At 48.3% G+C, this 20140-nt stretch overlaps 5 protein-coding genes across 5 annotated transcripts; 4 read left to right on the plus strand and 1 right to left on the minus strand.

Annotated features, from left to right (window-relative positions):
* Positions 1-4813: 4813 nt before the first annotated feature.
* Positions 4814-6241, plus strand: BGW36DRAFT_308479 (camp independent regulatory protein; the record flags this gene model as incomplete). The annotated part of the gene is made up of 2 exons (XM_046212332.1): positions 4814-4976; positions 5025-6241. The coding sequence occupies 2 exons, from the start codon at positions 4814-4816 to the stop codon at positions 6239-6241; spliced, it is 1380 nt and encodes a 459-aa protein (XP_046066000.1).
* Positions 6242-7114: 873 nt separating this feature from the next.
* BGW36DRAFT_466489 (CDP-alcohol phosphatidyltransferase-domain-containing protein) lies at positions 7115-9208 on the plus strand. The gene is made up of 5 exons (XM_046222344.1): positions 7115-7700; positions 7755-7871; positions 7928-8250; positions 8300-8564; positions 8853-9208. Exons 1-5 carry the CDS (start codon positions 7504-7506, stop codon positions 8971-8973), a joined length of 1023 nt encoding a protein of 340 aa, XP_046066001.1. The 5' UTR covers positions 7115-7503; the 3' UTR covers positions 8974-9208.
* A 2291-nt stretch (positions 9209-11499) lies between these two features.
* BGW36DRAFT_433650 (ABC drug exporter AtrF) lies at positions 11500-16184 on the plus strand (the record flags this gene model as incomplete). The annotated part of the gene is made up of 2 exons (XM_046221300.1): positions 11500-15582; positions 15645-16184. The coding sequence occupies 2 exons, from the start codon at positions 11500-11502 to the stop codon at positions 16182-16184; spliced, it is 4623 nt and encodes a 1540-aa protein (XP_046066002.1).
* Positions 16185-16361: 177 nt separating this feature from the next.
* Positions 16362-19184, minus strand: BGW36DRAFT_391295 (tyrosyl-DNA phosphodiesterase-domain-containing protein). Its single transcript, XM_046217582.1, has 8 exons — positions 17977-19184; positions 17738-17929; positions 17498-17676; positions 17339-17450; positions 17229-17289; positions 16891-17174; positions 16731-16831; positions 16362-16673 (listed from the first exon to the last, which is right to left on the minus strand). The coding sequence occupies exons 1-8, from the start codon at positions 18925-18927 to the stop codon at positions 16424-16426; spliced, it is 2130 nt and encodes a 709-aa protein (XP_046066003.1). The 5' UTR covers positions 18928-19184; the 3' UTR covers positions 16362-16423.
* A 333-nt stretch (positions 19185-19517) lies between these two features.
* BGW36DRAFT_433652 (uncharacterized protein) lies at positions 19518-20070 on the plus strand (the record flags this gene model as incomplete). The annotated part of the gene is made up of 2 exons (XM_046221301.1): positions 19518-19814; positions 19852-20070. 2 exons carry the CDS (start codon positions 19518-19520, stop codon positions 20068-20070), a joined length of 516 nt encoding a protein of 171 aa, XP_046066004.1.
* Between the last annotated feature and the right edge of the window lie 70 nt (positions 20071-20140).

The raw sequence follows: 20140 nt of genomic DNA on the forward strand, positions 1-20140 counted from the left end.
GTAGTCTTCTTAGTCGCGTCCGAGTCGTCGCACTAGTCAGTCAGCGACTCGAAACTAACGCAGTAGGTCACTAAAGTGATGGTCCCTCTCGTAAACTACGACTAGTTGTCCGTATGCGGTTAGCCTCTTCTGCTCTTCGCATCTGCAATTCTTCACCATTAGCCGTAGCCCCACACTCTGCCGCGAGCTGAGTTTCGTCGAGCCGGCCTGATGACAAGCCGTAATTTGAAATCTCATCTCTGCTGATAGCCCGGAGTCTGCTTGGGCAGTAAACCAGTGATGCCATCGTTTGTGCTGAAGCCTTGGCTCTGCAGTTTGAGAGTCTGGGGCCACGTCAAACCGGTTGAGTATACTCCGTGTGAATTTTGATAATGTTTCAGGGTCTGGAGGATCTCCCGTCAAAACCTTGCTCCTCGCTGTCTGCCCTGTCAAGTAAACTCAGGGTATTTTAGTAGGGAAATAGTTGCCGGTCCCGTGGAGGCCTGCTGGAGCATTAGCCGAAAACTCTGTTCGGAAGCTCAAGCTAAGTTTACGCTATCTGAGTAGTCAGGGCTCTGCTTATACAATATGCTCAATAATAATAGTCACGAACCAGCGACATGTGTATCGCTCGTTTTTGTTTGAAAAGAAGAAGAGGAGGAGGAGGAGGAGGAGAAGGAGGAGGAAGCAGAATATAAGCAGACGGCTGCATCGGAAGAGCGATGAGCAGACTGTCGTCATACTTGACGCACTCTCACGGAACAGGCCGGCGGAGGACGTAGTTATTATTCTGATGAAATTCGAGACTTCCTCGTCGTTGCATCCTTGGTCCATCAGGTCTGATTCTGGCCAAGTCGGATAGCGACTTCAGCTCTGCCCACGGGCAAAGGGGTTGCGACCCGGTGCTTGTATCCGGCCTGGTCCGTGCCTGCATGTCTCTCGTATTTCGTTCAGGCTTCTAAATTCCTTATTCGCACTCTGTAATTTGGATTGTTCGTCCGTGTGTAAATTACTTGGTTGGTTGATTCCTGTCAAATCCCTAGTCTGGTAGCTAGTACATTGTGTAAATACCCTCCGTGTCGGGCGTGGACGTGGGGCACTCCACCAATTCATTCTGTGATACGCCCGTATTCAGCCGTTCCCCCTTGTGATGTCTTGTTGATTGCCCAACCAGCGCCACGAAGATCGAAGGAGCCCGCGTCTTTCTCTAGCGTGGTCCGTCTTGCCTGCAGCCGGAGTCGGCTTAGTCGCGTTGCACTGCGGATTGAAGCTTGCTTCTTGCTTCACTGTTAAGTGGAATGGTTAACTATCAAGGAGCAAGAAATCAAAGACGCAAAGACGAATATGAGTAGGAACATGAAAAAGAATTCTAGCAAGTAACTGCATATTCTCTTTCCCCTCGCATTTCTCATCTGTAGCAAGGGGCTGGACGAGAACTAGCGCGTGATGCTGGCTGTTCAGTGCTCACCTGAGGCGGCCCACTCCGACCACTGGACGTGAGATGAGATGCATCGCTGGCTCAAGCTTCTTGTCAGGCGTGATGTTTTCAAGCGCCAGTAGTTTAACTATCCATGTTTTGCCCCAGAGCGTCGGATGTCAGCGCGTCGTCTCAAGACTTCAGACTGAAATACTAGCAGTATCATTATCTGTTATGCCGTTCGTTAGTAGGACATGGTTATAGTATGGATGGAGTAGCACGCAGTACGGAGTCTAAGTGGTGTTCGTCACTCCACATGGCTCTTCTGATAGCCATGGTAGCGGGGGTGGGCAGCGTGATCTCCCTTCCCTATTCCCATTACACTTTCACTGCTACATCTAAGTTAGCCATCCCCTGTGCTAGCCTGTAACTTTGAAGCATGTACAACGTCTGTCCCTTGTTTAGCTTCTGCTCGAATAACAACAAGAATAATGATTCGTATCTTATCGACCAGCTGTAGTTCTAAGATTTTGCGACATCATAATTGTTATTATTCCGCGGCAATGAGTCGAGTGCTACGTAGTCGTAGGGTGATGCAGAATGATGTAGGTCTCTACCCAACAGAACCATTGTCCTTGGCATGCAAAACCGATGGTTTCGTTCGAAACAGTACCAGCTGCAGCTGGTCCCGTGGCGGGCACGTTGTGCCATGCACCATGGACGTTCTTTCGTATTACATGAGATGTCGATCTGCACATCCGGAATGTCGATTAAATTACAGACACCATCTTTCGATTTCGTAGAACTAATGAGCACATACCTCGCGGTGTAGTACGTTGGTGATGTCGTTTTCTCTTCTCCTCCTCCACCCCCGCTCTCGCGGACGTCTCCTCAGGGATCAGCCATGTAAGAAGATGGGCCCGTTGGACCACACGAGAATTTCCGCCATGCCATACCGCCTAGGATTGATCACTCCTCTAATGTTCGTTGAGCGGCGAGACCGGGGCTGCCTACTCAAGCCGGGTGACGCATGCGACGCGCGACGAGACTAGACCAGGCTGTTGAAAGCGCTAAAAAGGCTCCACCACGCCAGTTTCCCGGGGGCCTTTTCACCGGGACCTTGGGACCACTCGCGCCTAAGAAGGGCTGGCCGCACTCTCCACTCACTATTCCTGGCTGCGTACTAAGAACACTACTATCGTGCTGCTGGGCTCGTTCTCACAGGGCCTAACAGTCTAAGGGAGCTGCGAATGGTTAATGGATGGATGGGAGCCGGGTGGATGAGGGTGCCGTGACTGTCCTATGAGAAATTGCCGCTGGTGCGCCGGGCAGCAAATTGTGATAGGCTGCTAGGGATGGGTCGGCTGCCTCTGCCACTCAGCACAGTGCACACCCCTCCTGCGGTGGGCGGTGGTTGACTCGTAGATGGCCAGATGAGAGCCGTTTTCGTGAAGGAGCGCGGCGACTGACCGCTCAGCCATGTATCTGTCATGTCATGTTGTCTGTGTGTCACTATGGGGAATTGGGTACATATCTGCGAGTTGCTGTTGGCGGCGAGAGGAGGTCTTATCCAGGACTCTGATTGGATCAGTATTACGCTGTGTTTTATCTTGTTCCATTATCCTCATCTCCACCATGCTCAGCATCACTCATCGAGAATATCTGATGTTGTTCGATCAAGCCATTCTAGTGGTCGGGCCGGTCTTGCGTCTGCGGCGGGTCGCAGAGGGGAGACCGTCGGCCCAGCTGCCTCCAGTGCCGGAACCAGACAGGATCTGTGACACGAGGATTAGTCGGTTAGCCACTGTTAGTACGGATACGCATCGTCGCTAGTAAGACGTAGTAATCAAAACAATAATAATACGCATAACAATACTGACGATGAGCAGCACATCAGTCCATTTGATCGCCTGTGGCAAAAATAGCAGACAGTAAAACCTTGCGATTGGCAGGCGGCGGCCGCCCCCAGCGCAGCGGATCAATCAGCACTCGATAGAAGTTGCTCACCTAGCACAGGAGCAGAGCTATTGGAAATCGCAGCAGACGACACCGGAGTATTGACGGGGCAGAGTCAGACAGGAGCAGCAGAGATAGACTGGCGATGCCACGATGATGTCCCACGGGCACAGGTAGACAGCGACCAATCCTTGGCTGCGGCCACAGAAGGGGCCGCCCAGGTTCCCACAATGAGGTTTTGAAGCGGCCAGCGGCGCTATCGTCAAGACATCCATGGGACTGGCGTGAAGTAGACTGGAGTTCCTCGGCAGCGGCGACGCTGGTTGGCTTCTCCAGAGCCAGATCCAGATCGCGCAGCAAGTGGAGTGACAAGGCTCAAGCCAGACAAGGTCTTGTCGTGGGCAGCGACTAGCAGCACTAGTGGCTCGGTGCTTGGGGTGAATCTGGTCAGGCTAGGCCAGAGTAAAATGAAGCCAGTCAGTCAGCTCTAACCAGAAGCGAGAGAGCGAGAGGGAGAGGCAGAGCAAGTTAGTATGTAATTAGTCTAGCCTAGCCTGAGACGGCCCGTGCTTGCCTTGTCGATCCGGACGGTGCAGTTGCCAGTTGCTGTGGGCGCGCGCAGGGCAGGAGCAGGAAGCAGGAAGGTGCACCGTGCAAGAGCGAGCAGGCAAGAGCGATGGGCCCACGGCCATGGCTCTGCTAATTAGGTCGTCGTAGCTTGCTCTGGCCACGGCGCTCCTGCTTACTACTTAATTCTTTATCATTCCTGCTCCCCTCCTGCCTCGATCGATCTATCGATCTATCTCCCCCTCCACCCTCTCTTTACCAGCGCCCATCATCCATGGGGCCCGACCTTTCACCGGCCCTGCCTGGAGGACTCTCATTTCCTTCATCTCTCGACCCGACCTAAGGCGACCGCTCGTCGTTGCTTGCTATACGCACTGGTTACCGCTGTTGGCCAGCCCTTCTTTCTCCCTCTCTCTGTCTCTCTGCCCGCGCAAGGCTTCATCTTGTATCACGACACCAGAACTGCCCCTGCCTGCAATCTCCCCCGCTGCAGCAACGAGGCTACTGTTACTACTACTGTCGCCTAGTGATTGCGCAGCCTGCGACTCCTCCACCCGCGTCTGCTCGTTTCCAAACAGGGAAGGACCGACGCTCTACCAACCCGCGTCGACGCCGAAAAATAAGCTTTTCTACGAAGAACAGCTCACCTCACCTTACGCCCCGATATATAAGTCGATCAGCATTTTCAATCCTCCCGCAATCTTGTTTTGCACATCCTCAAACAAGCGCAAGCGGCTCGCAGGCTTGGAAAACAATATCTCTTCTCTATTGCTATCTATGCTCGGATTATAGTTAGTCTACCAACGCTTTATTTGTGTTGACAATCCTTGGGTGATCCCTTTCTCTCCTTTCTCTGTCGCGCGTACCCATCGTACCCTCGGGTAAGTGTCGATAATGGTCAACGGGACTGCTGCGGTGCTGGAGCCGACGTATCATGGCTATGTTGCGACCACACAAGACGCTTTGATTCTGTTCGAGGCCTGTCTCACCGGTGTTTTGCATCATGTTCCGCGACGGCCTCATGATCGAGAGCGTAGCCATCTGGTACGCAGCGGCAGTGTGTTCATCTACGAGGAGAATTCGTCCGGAATCAAGCGATGGACAGATGGGGTGACCTGGAGTCCAAGTCGCATTCTCGGGAACTTCCTCGTCTACCGAGAGCTAGACAAGCCTTTCCCACCAGGTGAGAAGAAACGGGCAATGAAGAAAGGTACCCGGCGACCTGGTCAGTCAACCCGTCCAGGGGAGCCCTACGCTCGCCCAGAGAGCAATGGCCAATCCTACTCCCCTACCACCCCGTCCTCGACGTATGGCGACCGTCCACAACAATCGGACGTCGAACGCGCATTGGTGGGATCACTCGTCGATTCCTATGGCTTCAAAGATTCAGGGCTAGTGAAGAAGACGATGAGCGTCACTGTATCCGGCATCACACATCATCTTGTGTCCTACTATAGCGTCGAGGATGTTTTGAAAGGAATCTTGAGCCCGCCCACCATGCATGAAGAGCTGCGTTTCATTCGGCCCCGCGGCGAGCTGGTTTCCAAACAAAGCTTCCGGGCTCCTATTGACGATGTCGACACGGGACTCGAGAACCCTAATGACCCTACACAAACAATTTATGGCTATCGCCCAACTCTCGTCGCACCGCCAGGCTATGGGATGCCCAATGCCCACTCTGATTATTACATGCATGGTTCTGCGTATGGGTCGCATCCAACTCAATCCGCCTCGATTTCAACATATCCCAGCGGACCTCTACCTCCTCAATCAGCCTCAAATCCCTATTTACCGTCTCCTGCATCTTCACATTTAGGACTCAAGTCGGAAACAGACCACTCCTCATTCCGCACCAATGCTTATGGTACATCTTTCGATTCTATGAGCCAGAATCACCTGCATAATACTTTACCTCCTGCGTTGAACACGGCGGGTCTGCCGAATGCGTTGGATCGAAACCGATCCCAGCATACCAGCAGCCCAAGCATCTACAGAAACTCCTCTATTTCGTCTCGCAGTCTAGCAACGGATATTACATCTCCAGGCGACCCACCCCCATCTGCTAACTCGTATTCCCGTGGTAGCTTTGCCTTACCTGGACATTTGGATGGCGCCTCGTCACAATCTCTCGAACAACGAAGCCTTGTTTCCGCATCATTTGACCCAACAATCCCTCGTCGGGATACATCAACAATTCCTTCATACTATACCGGCGGCACTGACCGGCAGAGCTACTATCCTGGAGTCGCTCATTCTAATTATCCAACTGCTCAGCCGATGTCTGCCTGGACTACGACTGCACCGGCGCAGCCCCAGATGTGAGACTCTCTTTACGGTAAAATTAATGGAAGTGGAAGGCTTTTTACGAAATGGTGGCCTAAAATGAATTTATTATCGAGCTGGAATGCACTTTTATACTCTTTTCGCGGCCTTATTTTTTTTTTTCTTTTTTTCTTTTGGCTTTGCGGTGGTATTTTTTCTCTTTTCTCTCTGGGAGCTTATAAAACGCATCGGGAGGCAGTTGAAATCCGTTATGATTGAAATGGTTTCAAGGGTTTTCAGGTGTTTTCGAGGGTGGTTACTCTGGTTTCGGCTTGGTGTTATTTTATTATGCTTTTCGATTCGTCGGTCAGATTATATGTTTATGAACCTGCGACTTGGTCAGGCTTGTCTGTGTTGGGTGGCTGTCTGATTTACATTTGTTTCCATATCCTAATTCTTGTCACTACGATTACTGAGCGGTACTTTTCGTGCATGTTATGAAGACTGGCGCAACTCGGTATGATATCTTTATTTGGGGAGGAATTGCAAGGTTGGTTCAGCCGCATACCATGTGCGGGGTTGTATTACCCAGGTGTAACTATTGGAATAGGGTGGATATTTCATTGTTAGCCATGAAATAAATATGGATATGAATAAGTCTGTTAAATTATTACATTTGTATATGAGTCTACCTCGATCCAGCGACGTCACTTGTGTATATGTGATACATGTGTCCACAACAATGCAAACGTCTACTTTATTACGAATCAACATTAGATGCCCAGAACTATACAGAATTTCTACTAGAATTTCATTTTACTATGAGCTCCAAGTTCACAGCATCTCTGATTCCTGTTGAAAACTGGTCACGTGCCTCCCCGGCCCGGCTAATTTTCTCCGAACACCAATTCTTGGCAATCCATATCAATCAGACGGGAAACGTGACAGAGTCGATAATTATCTTTTCCTGTCAAAGAGGGCGCCCTCTCAGGAAAAGTCGTATCATTGAGTGAGAGAAAACTGTATGTATATTTTAATTACGGTGAGACTGGCGGCGTTGGTGTTGAAATCGGTCAACATCTGAGCCAGCTTTGTTGCTCTTCCACGAACATCTGCAGGAATAACCAGTGGATATCAAATATACATCCACACTAAGTTTCTTGCTAGCAACCACCTTCCCAGAGCGAGATTTTTCATGGCTTAAGCATTATCTTTATTATTACCTGTTTTTCTCGTTTCAGACCGCCTTCGCTACATCGGGCGATTTCACTCAGGTCATTTTTGGGGACATCAGCAAACTGCTGAAGGCAGAGACATTTCCAATGACACCCCTCGCGAGACTTTCTCGTCCTCTGTCCCATGTATCGTCCCGTGGAGTATCATCGTTACTGTGTAAGCAGCAGCGATTCCTCACGAGGTCTAGTCCGGGTACTGTCTCGTTCGGGTCCAAGTCTATTTATCCAGTTGACTCGAGTCGATTTATTTCCAATGCACATAACACATGGAGGTTGGTTCACAAGTATGTCTATATTCTTACATCATTTACTGAATTTATTGATTAACTGGACACTAGGTGTGATATCAATAATAATCTAAAAAGTAACACGTTGCAATTGAAGACTGTGATTTTTGGTCAGAAGCGATGGAGCGGAACGAATAATTCGCCAGAAAAGGAGAAGTCATCTGAAAGGTCTGTTCTACAAATTCATCTTAGAATATCTTAGAAATTCGAACTGACTTATTTAGGACGGAACTCGAATCCAAAGCAAAACCTCGACTACTACCCAAGCTTCCAGTGGGCGTCCATGAGAACATCTATACCGTTCCAAACCTATTAACATTCTCGCGACTAATCGCAGCACCGGTTGTCGGATATCTACTTGTTCACAACCACCATGCCGCAGCATTATCTCTATTCGCATATGCTGGCATCACCGATCTGATCGATGGGTACATCGCCCGTCGATACAACCTGCAGACAGTAGTCGGAACGATCATCGACCCGGCTGCTGACAAGCTCTTGATGACAATCAGCGTGGTCTGTCTCGCATTGAACGGATCAATGCCAAGTAAGCCCCCTTCTCTACCACAACGTGGAATGCTCACTTACATCTCCAGTGTGGCTCGCCGCATTGATTCTTGGCCGTGATGTCGGTCTCAGTCTGTCGGCGATTTACTACCGTTGGGTTTCGCTTCCGCCACCAAAGACTATGGCTCGGTACTGGGATTTCTCGCTGCCATCCGCCGAGGTCAGGCCGACGGGGATTTCAAAACTCAACACAGCCCTGCAGTTACTGCTTGTCGGGACCTCGATGGCGCTGCCAGTAGTTCCGGCGTGGTTGGCTGGGACTTGGGGGTTGCATGATGGGATGGTCGGATTGCAGTAAGCTGCCTTTTCTTTCCCATCTTCCATTGTGTTTTGTTTTAGTTGTGGATTGTACGTGGGGAAGCCCGGTATTTCAACCAAGTTATGGAGTATGTCTACCACATACGACCATAGGGTGTGGAAAACAGGGCTTCCCGTCCGCTCAGCCGTACTTAAGCCACACGCCGGCTGGTTAGTAGTTGGGTGGGTGACCACCAGCGAATCCCAGCTGTTGTATGTTTTTTTTTTTTTTTTTTTTTTTTGATATTTTTGTTACCATTTTTCAGTTGCAAACTAACAAACTAGATATCTGGTCGCTTTCACCACCATCGCGTCGAGTATCAGCTACATGATGGGTCATGGAGTCAAAGTGCTCACGAAAGCGGATCTAGAGAAGCTGAAGACACGGCAGCCTCGTCAGCCTTGATACAAACGTCAATTGATGTATATCAATTGATAAATGTTTAATTAAATTCATAACAGTCGAGCATAGCCTTGCCTTTGGTGGATATAAGCGGATTTCTTTTTTTCCTGTATCATTTGTTTAGAAAAGCTCCTGTACCATATTACTTGATTAGTCAAGAAATAATACAGAATGATGATCTTCTGTTCACATGTTGGGTACAAGCAGGTAGATACATGGTCAAGAACTTATCCTACTACTCCATCTGTGCACCCATGCGTTTCTTAACATACCCAATACGTATACGAGTTAACCAATTATTCAAGCAGATAATGATAGCAGCAATAATACCTCTCGAACCCACTGATCTACTACTAACCTCCTTACCATTATGGTGCATGCTGACCGAGGATTCATGCATGGAACATTCTTCACCACGAAGAATCTGAATCGTTCATGCATGACCCACGACCTCCAGGTTTCACTAAACATGGGGTCCGGGTGCGTGCGCTGTTCGGATTCGTTCGGAAATCGATGCTGAAAACTGGCGCCTTATCGCATAACTACTGATTTGGAATAGAATGCGAATTAATGTTACCAGCTACGGCGATTGCTTTCGGGAATCTGGGGATGATGTGTTGGGGTATGCATTATATCTCCAATTGATGTAGTATGCTATTGATTGCTTGGTATTTAGTATTAGTATTGATCATTATATCAATTGATCGCTAACTGGGCTTGAATTGTAATCTTAAACCTCACCTCAACTAGTCACTTGGGTCCTAAGGATTAGCTTTGAAGATCATGAACTAGGGTTTAGGGTTAGTCTTTAGAATGCTCCATTAAAGTAGTTGAGTCTGGTTAAATTTCCATAAAGAGAGTTTGACTCTTGCAACCATCAAAATTAGGTGCAAGTACCAAGTAATCCTATATCAATTGATGTATGAAAAAGGTTGGGGCGGGATCAACGTTCCCGAAAACATTGACATTCCTAAAGCCGAAGCGTCGCAATATGGGCATATATAAATACAAAGCACAGGCCCGATCAACATTGAATGTTGCCCCTTTTCGGTCTCGGGAGAAGCCGAAATTTGGCATGTTTTTTTTTCCACCACATTATTATTGAAACGAAACAGTGGGAAGCCAATCCTATCAATAGAATTAATTGCTGTTGACATAAAAATTTCTTTTTTCGGGTCCCTTCTGAGTCAGGATGGTATCCACAATCTGCAAATTGCTGACACTGCCTGTTAGGATGAAGGAGCTGATTTATCGGAAACTTTCCAGACCTGCGCGGCCCAACCTTCCTCCATTGTTGGCTTCTGATTGGCAGCTAGACAACGCGCATTATTGCAATGTCACCGGGATTTATAAGATACAAGATAACAAGAGCGTATGCCAAGGCAGTGAGCGATATTATTGATTGCATTCTTCCATGTGAAAATACGGCATTAGTAATCTTAACGCCGGGTAATTGCAATTCCAGCCTCGAGTACAGAGTAGGCAAGGTAGATAGTGCAGTAGGAGCAATACAACAAAGCAGAACAGTAGCCAAGGAAATGTCATGCAGAGCTCACGGTATTTACTTTTAAGCGAGGCGATAGGTTAGCACCAAATGGCTCGAGCCTTTGTGGCTGCACCTGTAAATACCAATGCGCCTGGCGGTCGAGCTCGCACGAATAAGGCAAAGAGCAAAATCTCGGCTAGCCGAGTCAACAGTCGGATTAATAATGGAAAAAATTGGTCTCGAGGACGCCATGCTCTTTGTCCGTGCCATGCTCTCTCTCCGCGCCATGATAGGACAGTCGCGCCCGGATCGGCGCTCTTAAGTCCGCCTTTTTTTCCCTCGCTTTTTTGCCTTTTACGGTTTCACGTAAACTCCGCTGGCCAGCCAAACAACTACTGAATTGTGCTATGGATTATCACTGGCTTTGAGTTTGGGTCGGGCTCGGCAAGCCGCATGCAGCATCATGACGCCCAATGATGCGCCTTCGATGCTGATCCCACGCGGTCAAGACTAGCCTTGACATCAAGACGAATCTAAGACGTATCAAATGCGACATTTGGTTAGTCTCGACTACTTAGCTTCATCCTCATTTTCTTTCCGACGTATCTGACGCTATTATCTGATTATCTGTTGGGTGTTGATGTATTAGTTCCCCCGCCTGACAAATCCGAATGCTTTGGTTCCCACCGTTCCCACTCGTAACTGTGGATCGTGGTCATAGTGTATCATGATTATTCATACGGCAATAGCCCGGCTTATATCCTCCGACCGAGATTGGGTTTCTTTAATTATGGTGCCTTTGCTGTTTACCTTTTCTTCCTTTCTCTGTCCTCTGTACTTCCCTCGTTGATCCTCGCTCGCCAGCCCTATCTTGGGGCTGCTACACGAGTGTCGTCAAATCTCATCTCTCGCTGACCCTTCACAGTGCTTTCCTTTGTTCTACATGTATAAGGTTTCTACCACAAAGCTTACAAATTGAGGGGCTTCAAATCTAATATTCTATTTGAAATTTTTTTAACTACCACAACAAAAGTAAAAGCAAAATGGCATCTTACAGCGAGGACGCAAAAGAGCAACCGGTCGGTCATGGAGAGGACGTGATCGAGACCCGCCATGAGCCCATCACCGGCCCAGAATCGCCAGGAACAACCATCGCCAGTCCGTCGCAGCTGAGCCTCGAGGGAAGATGGGGCGAACAGACGGAAGGAGAGCCCGTCTCCCGCCACAACGCAATGGAGGACTACGAAGAGATGCGCAGGGAGTTGACTCGCCTCAGTTTGGATAGGCCACGTTCACAGGCCTCTCGCAGATCTCGTACCCGTCCCCTCAGTCGATTGATCTCTGCCGTGTCGCAGAGAAGCCGGCCCGGGGAGCGAGACGTAGAGGGATCTTTGTCGGATTCAGATGTCACGGCCCACAATGAATTCGATCTAGGAGAGTTCCTGATGGGTGGAACGCTTGAGCGAAGGACTACCTCTGGAGAGCCGACTAAGAAGGTGGGAGTTGTTTTTAAGGGTTTAACGGTCAAGGGTGTGCAGGCTTCGGCTTCGTTTGTCAAAACACTCCCTGATGCAGTGATCGGCACCTTTGGACCCGATTTATACCACCTCGTCCAGCGATTTATCCCAAGTCTGCGATTTGGTAGAGCCCCACCGACTAGGAATCTCATTAATGACTTTACTGGTGTTGTTCGGGATGGAGAGATGATGATGGTTCTGGGCCGACCTGGAGCTGGATGCTCGACTTTCCTCAAGGCAGTGGCCAACTATCGTGCAAGTTTCGCCGGCGTATCAGGAGAAGTCAGCTACGGAGGTATTTCTGCTGAAGAGCAGGCGAAGCATTTCCGCGGCGAAGCTATCTATAACCCCGAGGACGACCAGCATTTTGCGACACTGACTGTCGAGCAGACTCTGAAGTTCTCACTTATGAATAAGACGAAGAAACGGGACCGTTCGACTGTGCCGATTATTGTTGACTCTTTGCTGAAAATGTTCGGCATTACACATACCAGAAACACGCTGGTTGGAAACGAGTATGTTCGAGGTGTATCTGGAGGTGAACGCAAACGTGTTAGTATCGCGGAGACTCTGGCAACTAAATCGACGGTGGTCTGCTGGGATAACTCGACCAGAGGTTTGGATGCGAGCACTGCGTTGGACTATGCGAAATCGCTGCGCATTATGACCGATATCAGCAGACGGACTACCTTTGTCACCCTCTATCAAGCTAGTGAAGGAATTTTCGAGCTGATGGATAAGGTTCTTGTTATCGACCAAGGAAGGATGCTTTACCAGGGTCCTGCTCGTGAAGCCAAGCAGTATTTCGTTGACCTTGGATTCTACTGCCCAACTCAGTCTACAACTGCCGATTTCCTCACCTCGCTTTGTGACCCCAATGCGCGTGAATTCCAAGAAGGCAAGGAAGCTTCTACACCAAAGACCGCCGAAGAGCTAGAAGCCGTCTTCCGAAAAAGCAATTCTTACAAACGCATTCTCGAAGATGTTGCCGATTACGAACAGCAATTGCATGCAACCGAACGAGCAGACACCAAGCGCTTCCAACACACGGTTGGTCAGTCCAAAAGTAAAACTGTTTCTAAAAAATCCCCATACACGGTGTCATTTCCCAAGCAAGTCGCAGCCTGTGTTAGACGCGAGGTTTGGCTGCTATGGGGAGACAAGACGTCATTGTACACCAAATTCTTCATCATTATTGCGAATGCCTTGATTGTTAATTCTTTGTTCTACGGCCAATCCCTTGATACCAGTGGCGCATTTTCTAGAGGATCAACTCTGTTCTTCTCGGTGCTTTTTCTTGGCTGGCTCCAATTAACCGAATTGATGCCAGCTGTTTCAGGACGCACGATGATCCAGCGCCACAAAGACTATGCCTTTTACCGACCGTCTGCAGTATCCATAGCTCGAGTTGTCGTCGACTTTCCATTCATTTTTGCCATGGTAGTGGTCTTCGGCGTGGTCACATATTTTTTGTCGGGCTTAGATGTTGATGTTTCCAAATTTTTCATCTTTTTGCTCTTTGTGTACACCACCACTATTTGCATCACCTCGATGTACCGGATGTTCGCATCTCTATCTCCGACGATTGACGATGCAGTACGTTTCAGCGGAATCGGGCTGAACTTGCTGGTTATTTTCGTTGGTTACGTTATTCCCAAACCTACATTGATCAACTCCTCGATCTGGTTCGGCTGGCTATTTTACATTAACCCGATCGCGTATGCTTACGAAGCGGTCCTGACCAATGAGTTCTCCAACCGTGTGATGGAATGTGCCCCCTCCATGCTCGTCCCACAAGGGCCTGATGTCGACCCGAATTACCAGAGTTGCTCTCTGCCAGGTTCCTCACTGAACGAGAAGAGTGTAACAGGCGCGGCATATCTCGGAACCTCTTTTGGGTTTACACGACACCACCTTTGGCGCAATTTTGGTGTTCTGATTGCCTTCACCGTGCTCTACATTTTGATCACGGTGATTGCAAACGAAACGCTAGGCTTTGGACAGGGAGGTGGCGGTGCTTTAGTCTTTAAAAGGTCGAAGCGCAGTAAACAACTAGCCCAAGCCGAGACGAAGACTTCTGACGAAGAGGGTGCAAAGGTTATTGGGAACGAGTCGCCTGTCAATGGATCTGGACAGTCTGAGAAGGAGAATGGAGACATTGGGGCCTTGTCAACCAGCGACCGAATCTTCACTTGGTCAAATGTCGAGTATACAGTTCCCTACGGCAGCGGTCAGCGAAAACTGCTTAATGGAGTCACTGGGTATGCGAAACCGGGCGTAATGATTGCATTGATGGGTGCGTCTGGAGCAGGAAAGACAACATTGCTAAACACATTGGCGCAGCGACAAAAAGTTGGCCAGGTTAGCGGAGATATGCTCGTTGATGGAAAGACGCTCGGCCCTGAATTCCAACGCGAAACAGGTTTCTGTGAGCAAATGGACGTGCATGATGGGACGTCCACAATTCGTGAGGCTTTGGAGTTTTCTGCTATCCTCAGACAAGACCGCAATATCCCTCGCCAGGAAAAGATCGACTACGTCAATCGTATTATCAATTTGCTCGAATTGGAGGAAATCCAGGATGCAATTATCAACTCTCTCGGCGTGGAACAGAGGAAGCGTGTCACGATTGGCGTTGAATTAGCGGCCAGGCCTAACCTACTGCTCTTCCTTGACGAGCCTACCAGTGGTCTCGACAGCCAGGCAGCATACTCGATTGTTCGATTCTTGCGCAGAATCTGCGACGCTGGGGGTGCTATTGTGTGCACAATCCACCAGCCTTCGTCCATGCTCATCCAACAATTCGATCTGATCCTCGCCCTCAACCCTGGCGGCAACACGTTCTTCTTCGCACCTCCTGACTCCGTGGTTGACTACTTCTCCAAACGTGGCGTTGTTCCTCCCGAGCACAAGAATGTCGCCGAATTCATCTTAGAAACAGCCGCAAAACCAGTTGTCAGAAACGGGCGGAGGATAGATTGGAACGATGAATGGCGCCAGTCCGCCGAGAACGAGAAACTGAAACAGGAAATCCAACGCATCTCGGAAGAACGAAGCAAACTCCCGGCTCTCGTCGAATCTGGTGAACAGACCGAATACGCAGCCCCAGTCACGCTGCAGATTTACATGCTTACCAAACGGTTATTCCTGCAGTATTGGCGAGACCCGGCGTACTACTACTCCAAGATCTTTGTCAGCGTTATCATCGGTATCTTCAACGGTTTCACCTTCTGGAAGCTCGGTAATAGCGTTTCCAGCATGCAAGACCGCATGTTCTCAACCTTCCTGATCATCCTGATCCCCCCCATTGTCATGAACAGCATCCTGCCAAAGTTCTACATGAACCGAGCACTATGGGAAGCACGTGAATACCCTAGTCGAATCTACGGCTGGGTGGCATTCAGCACTGCCAGCGTGGTGTGCGAAATCCCCATCGCCATCGTAACCGCTGTCATATACTTCGTTCTCTGGTACTTCCCCGCCGGTCTTCCCACTGACTCCAGCACTGCCGGTTACACATTCTTGATGAGCCTGCTTTTCTTCTTCTTCCAGGCTAGCTGGGGACAATGGATCTGTGCCTTTGCACCATCATTCACGGTCATTTCCAACGTAAGATCCCACCCCCCCACCCCCTCCCCCAAACATTAATCCCTCTAACAACTCATCTCTAGGTCCTCCCCTTCTTCTTCGTCATGTGTAATCTATTCAACGGTGTCGTCCGACCCTACGCTTCATTCCCTGTATTCTGGAAATACTGGATGTACTACGTGAACCCGGTAACATGGTTCCTACGGGGCGTCTTCTCAGCCATCCTGCCCTCGGTGCCCATCAAATGCCAACCCGAAGAAGCGACCTATTTCAGCGCCCCACCAGGCCAAACCTGCGGCTCGTACGCAAACTTCACAACCGCCATACAGGGCTACGTGACCAACCCAGACGCAACCTCCGACTGCAGTTACTGCCCGTACAAGGATGGGCGCGAGTACATGCACACGCTGAATGTGCAGGATGACGATAAGTGGAAGTGCTTTGGCATTTTCCTTGCCTTTGTCATTATCAATTGGGCGCTGGTGTATTTCTTCATTTATACCGTGCGTGTTCGCGGCTGGTCGTTTGGCATGGGGTTTGTTTTTGGTGTGTTTGGCATGGTCATTGGAGGTGTGAAGCAGGCTGTGATGGCGCCGTTTTCGAGGAAACAATCGAAAGCTTAAGCTTGTCTGTCACTCTTTAAAAGTGAGATTTGCACATCTACGTGCTTGCATCTAGAACAGCGTTTTTGTTTTGTTTTGTTTTTTTGTTTGGCCTTGATTTCATCCAAATTGGATTGGTTTGGATAAGATTTTGGAATTAGAAAGGTACCTACATACTAAATATTAATCATAAATAGTCAATATTACTTTGAGATTCATTCTCCGACATGTTTTAATACATAGATTTCCTAGAATCATATCTACCACCCACCGTACCATGGTTTCAAATTAGGATTCGCTGAAAACGACGGTGCTGGGACACGCATCGGCACAGGGATAGGATTGAATATCTGTTCAATATCACCATTCTCCTCTTCTTTCTCTTTCTTCCCCTGTTTGTCATTGACGGCTGACTCCGACACCTTCGTGATAGGGACTAAAACGCCGCATTCCCAGTTTCGGCAGTTCAGTTTTGGTTCTTTGGTCGCGCGGTCCTGGACTAGTCTTCCCCTATTTTTTACTGTTAAAATATAATTACACACACACAAAAAAAAATGATGACCTTACCATGCGCTTTCGGACAGGTTTGCGCTGCCAACATACGCCCATGCGACGCATGTTGATCCATCAGGGAGATTAATTGGTGTTTCAGGACGGGCAAGAAGCATCTAACCCGGTACAAGATCAGCAGTCGTATCTCTAAAGGAAAAAAAAAAAAAGGTATTACTTTATTATGCATCAGGAGTTTTTCCCTCCGACTAATACAGTCGTGCAAAACATGTTGCGGGAATTTAGGCCCATTGTACCATTTCTCCTGGAAACAAATTGTGCCTGCGCACCCGGGACCGCCTTTGGAGTTCTGGACTGTCTCTTGAGATGGGTAGTAGACACGGAAATGGTCTTTCCAATCTGAGCCTGTCGTCTTTTGGATTGTTCTTGTGGGGTTGCCGATGCTTTTGGATGGGAAGGTTTTTGATGTTCGGAGGGTGTATTCAATTGAGCCATCGTCTCCTAGGTGAGTGTTAGTGCTGAATGTCCTTATTTTTAGATAAGTAAGTTCTTTACCTTGAGCTGAGAGGTATATCGATCGCAAAAATTCGGCGGTCAGTGAGCCAACAGAGGAGGTCTTTGTTCATTAGTCTTAGGATATGAGCACATGGTTGTTGGCTGCATACCACAAAATCAATATTAATTGGCGATTGTGTTCTCAGACCAAGAGCGTCCACAGCTCTGCCTAGACCACAATGCCCTGTACGCTTCCAAGTTTCGCCAGTATGGGAGCCCCCACTGTGTATTGTTAGTATATTTCAAATCAAAGAACGAGTTCATCTCACATAGTATGGACAAACGCATAGCGCGCGGTTTCTGTAAAGTCGTATGTAGATATTTTCTCAATCAGACTTGGATGCAATGTACTAGCTTCCAGGAAATAAGTGAGGTCTTCATAGAAAGCCGTCTTCGGTGCCTCATTATTAGTTCCTGATATTTTGGGCAAGTCGATGAGGAAGACAGTCTGTATAATTTGGTTAGTGAGGACTGAAGTTTAGTACATAAATTATATCTAGCACTCTTACATTTTCCATAATACCGCCCATTTCTCCCCAGTCATAATTAGTCAAGTTGGCACTTGGAACCACAATTCTCAGGTAGTTAGGGTGGTATAATAACATAAGCTTTGAATGCATACAGTTGACTTGTCCGTCCATTGGAGGAAAGCATAAGCGTATACTGGGTTTGCCGACTATGTCATTTTCATATTGTTGTTTCTAGGAGCGTCAACATTAATACTTTGTAAAAAGAATTTCAAACTCACAGTGACCTCATCCTTGGCCTGCATCATAAACAAGAACCTAGTCGTATTTGTGCGAAATTTTGTAAAAAGCCATTCCATATCAAACTGAAATGCACTGAGAATAGCCAACTCAAGGTCAGAGGATTGTAAGACCTCTTCGATCTTGATGTCGTCACTACTTCGTGGACAACCAAATACCCATGTCTTTTTCACCGCTCCTTTGGGGAATTGAATGGATGGACGGGAGGATGGTGCAGCATTTACTCCATTGCCCTCTCTGCTGGCTGCTTTGGAGTCCGACGCCTGTAGTACAGTTTGAAGCGCACCACTCGGAGAGGGAGAGACAGTCTTCCTTGCAACTTTCCGCTCCCGACTCAAAGGCGGCGGAGAGATGCTCTGGTCTGCCTTTCGCTTCGCAACGCGGGCAAGACGCTCTTCCTCAAGTATTTTGCGATCGAGTCCTAGAAGTCCAAATGCACTTGAGTTCTGAGTAGCTGTCGTCTTTTCCTCTGATATGGGCTTCTTGGGAATAGGGTTATTAATAATCTCAACTTCGTCTACCGATTCGGGTATTTCTTCTGGCTCTTCGGACATCCCCGTCTGCTGCATTGATAACGCGATAGCTCGTTTGAGATCCTCGTCGTCAGATTCTTCCTCGAGGTTAATTAGATCATTTTGATGAGCACTGTTGTTCCCGTCGTCTGAATCACCAGTAAGGTCGACGACATCATTCAATGGGTTTCTATGATCGACAAACGGGTGTCCACCTGGTTGATATTTCATCGACTCTCGGATGGCTGCTGCGAGTTCCGGATCGTCATTTTCATCATACTCCATCTTGCGAGGTGTTCTATATTCTTTGAAGGGTTGTATGTGGTGGTATCGTGAAACAAGTGAATGTAAAGTTCTGACTGGGAAACGAGTGATAGATGAGGCCGTGAGAGAGTAGCGGACAAAACACAGTACACTCATTAACAGACCAAATAAAATGAGTTGAGTCTTTCAGGAGATTTTGGGTTAGAATTTGACGAACGAAGGTATTGTTTACTCTAGCAGCCGTTTGACGTACTGGCCCGTTGATATCCTCCTACTTCAGGAAAATTAGAAGGAAGATCACATGCTCATCTCCAGCGAGAGCAGCACAAGTAATTATCTCATTAGTACAGCTGCACAAGACTCAAAAGGTAACATGCAGCAAACATGCCTCGACTGATGAAGATATGTTTAACACTCCATGCAGAAGATCAGCCGCCTCTATCGAGTTGCGCTAGCTCGTATTAGAGTTAGGCACCGATCGACAGGCGGGGCCTGATAAGCGCGGCCGCGAGCAATGTAGCCGACGTCATGCAAAGGATAATTACAAGTGTATAAGGGGTTGGTCTGGTATTTTGTGTTTGTACTTTTAAGTCTCTGAATATAATTCCTATTAAGGAGACCTAGAGGAGATTAAGAAACTGGGGACAGTTTTGAAATGGATCAAATATGCCCTGCCAATCTCGGGGATCATGGCAGTGAAAGTAGTACTTAGTTTGTTCTGCTTCAGCAGTGATTTCAAGACCAAAATGGTGTTGTCTCCATTGGCCCAGTTTTTGGGAACAGGAAACCAGACACCGAATGTCCCCAGCGCATTGCTTGAGCGCTTGTTCGATGACCAGAATATGCGCTTTCAGACGCTCTTCTCCCAAATTTGCCCTCCATGTACACTTAATCTGGGTAATTTCTACCGGGATTGGACTGCAAATTTGCAGTCCAAAGGGGTCGAGTTCAGAGTTTCATGTGATGCTGAAATAGTTAAGAGGAAAGAAGGGGGTCACCATCCGAACAAAAGCAAAGACCAACTTTCCCAAGACAAATCCAATGTACCTAACTTAGCGTCTAAATTACATGATGAAATAGAGCATTCGACGAGCTGGTGCTATATGCTCAAGCGGACGACGCAAAGAATCTTCCTGGCAAACATGCCACCTGGAAAAACGGTTTATCCTGGGTGGAGTGAAAATTTTCAACGACATCACAGTCACCGATTCGGACTCGGAATATTTCCAAAGCATCTTTGAAAAAATATTCAAAAGAGGCCTGTGCGCGGAAGCGACAACAGAAACAAGAAAGGATTAGATGTCGTTCGCGACGAGTGAGCTGCAATGTCGGAAAGATGGTTGAGTTGGGTTTCAACCCATGTATTTCA

Source organism: Talaromyces proteolyticus, assembly GCF_021365285.1.
Source record: "Talaromyces proteolyticus strain PMI_201 chromosome Unknown BGW36scaffold_15, whole genome shotgun sequence".
Classification (NCBI taxonomy): Eukaryota; Fungi; Ascomycota; class Eurotiomycetes; order Eurotiales; family Trichocomaceae; genus Talaromyces; species Talaromyces proteolyticus.

What these genes read in the sequence shown, in the direction of transcription:
- BGW36DRAFT_466489 (XM_046222344.1), top strand. Translation starts at nt 7,504, where the DNA reads ATGACACCCCTCGCGAGACTTTCTCGTCCTCTGTCCCATGTATCGTCC. An exon ending in ACATGGAGGTTGGTTCACAA is followed by an intron (nt 7,701 to 7,754) that starts GTATGTCTATAT and finishes ACTGGACACTAG; the next exon opens with GTGTGATATCAATAATAATC. An exon ending in AAGGAGAAGTCATCTGAAAG is followed by an intron (nt 7,872 to 7,927) that starts GTCTGTTCTACA and finishes TGACTTATTTAG; the next exon opens with GACGGAACTCGAATCCAAAG.
- BGW36DRAFT_391295 (XM_046217582.1), bottom strand. Translation starts at nt 18,927, where the DNA reads ATGAGTGTACTGTGTTTTGTCCGCTACTCTCTCACGGCCTCATCTATC. An exon ending in TATGCGTTTGTCCATACTAT is followed by an intron (nt 17,451 to 17,497) that starts GTGAGATGAACT and finishes AACAATACACAG; the next exon opens with TGGGGGCTCCCATACTGGCG. An exon ending in AACCTGTCCGAAAGCGCATG is followed by an intron (nt 16,674 to 16,730) that starts GTAAGGTCATCA and finishes AGTAAAAAATAG; the next exon opens with GGGAAGACTAGTCCAGGACC.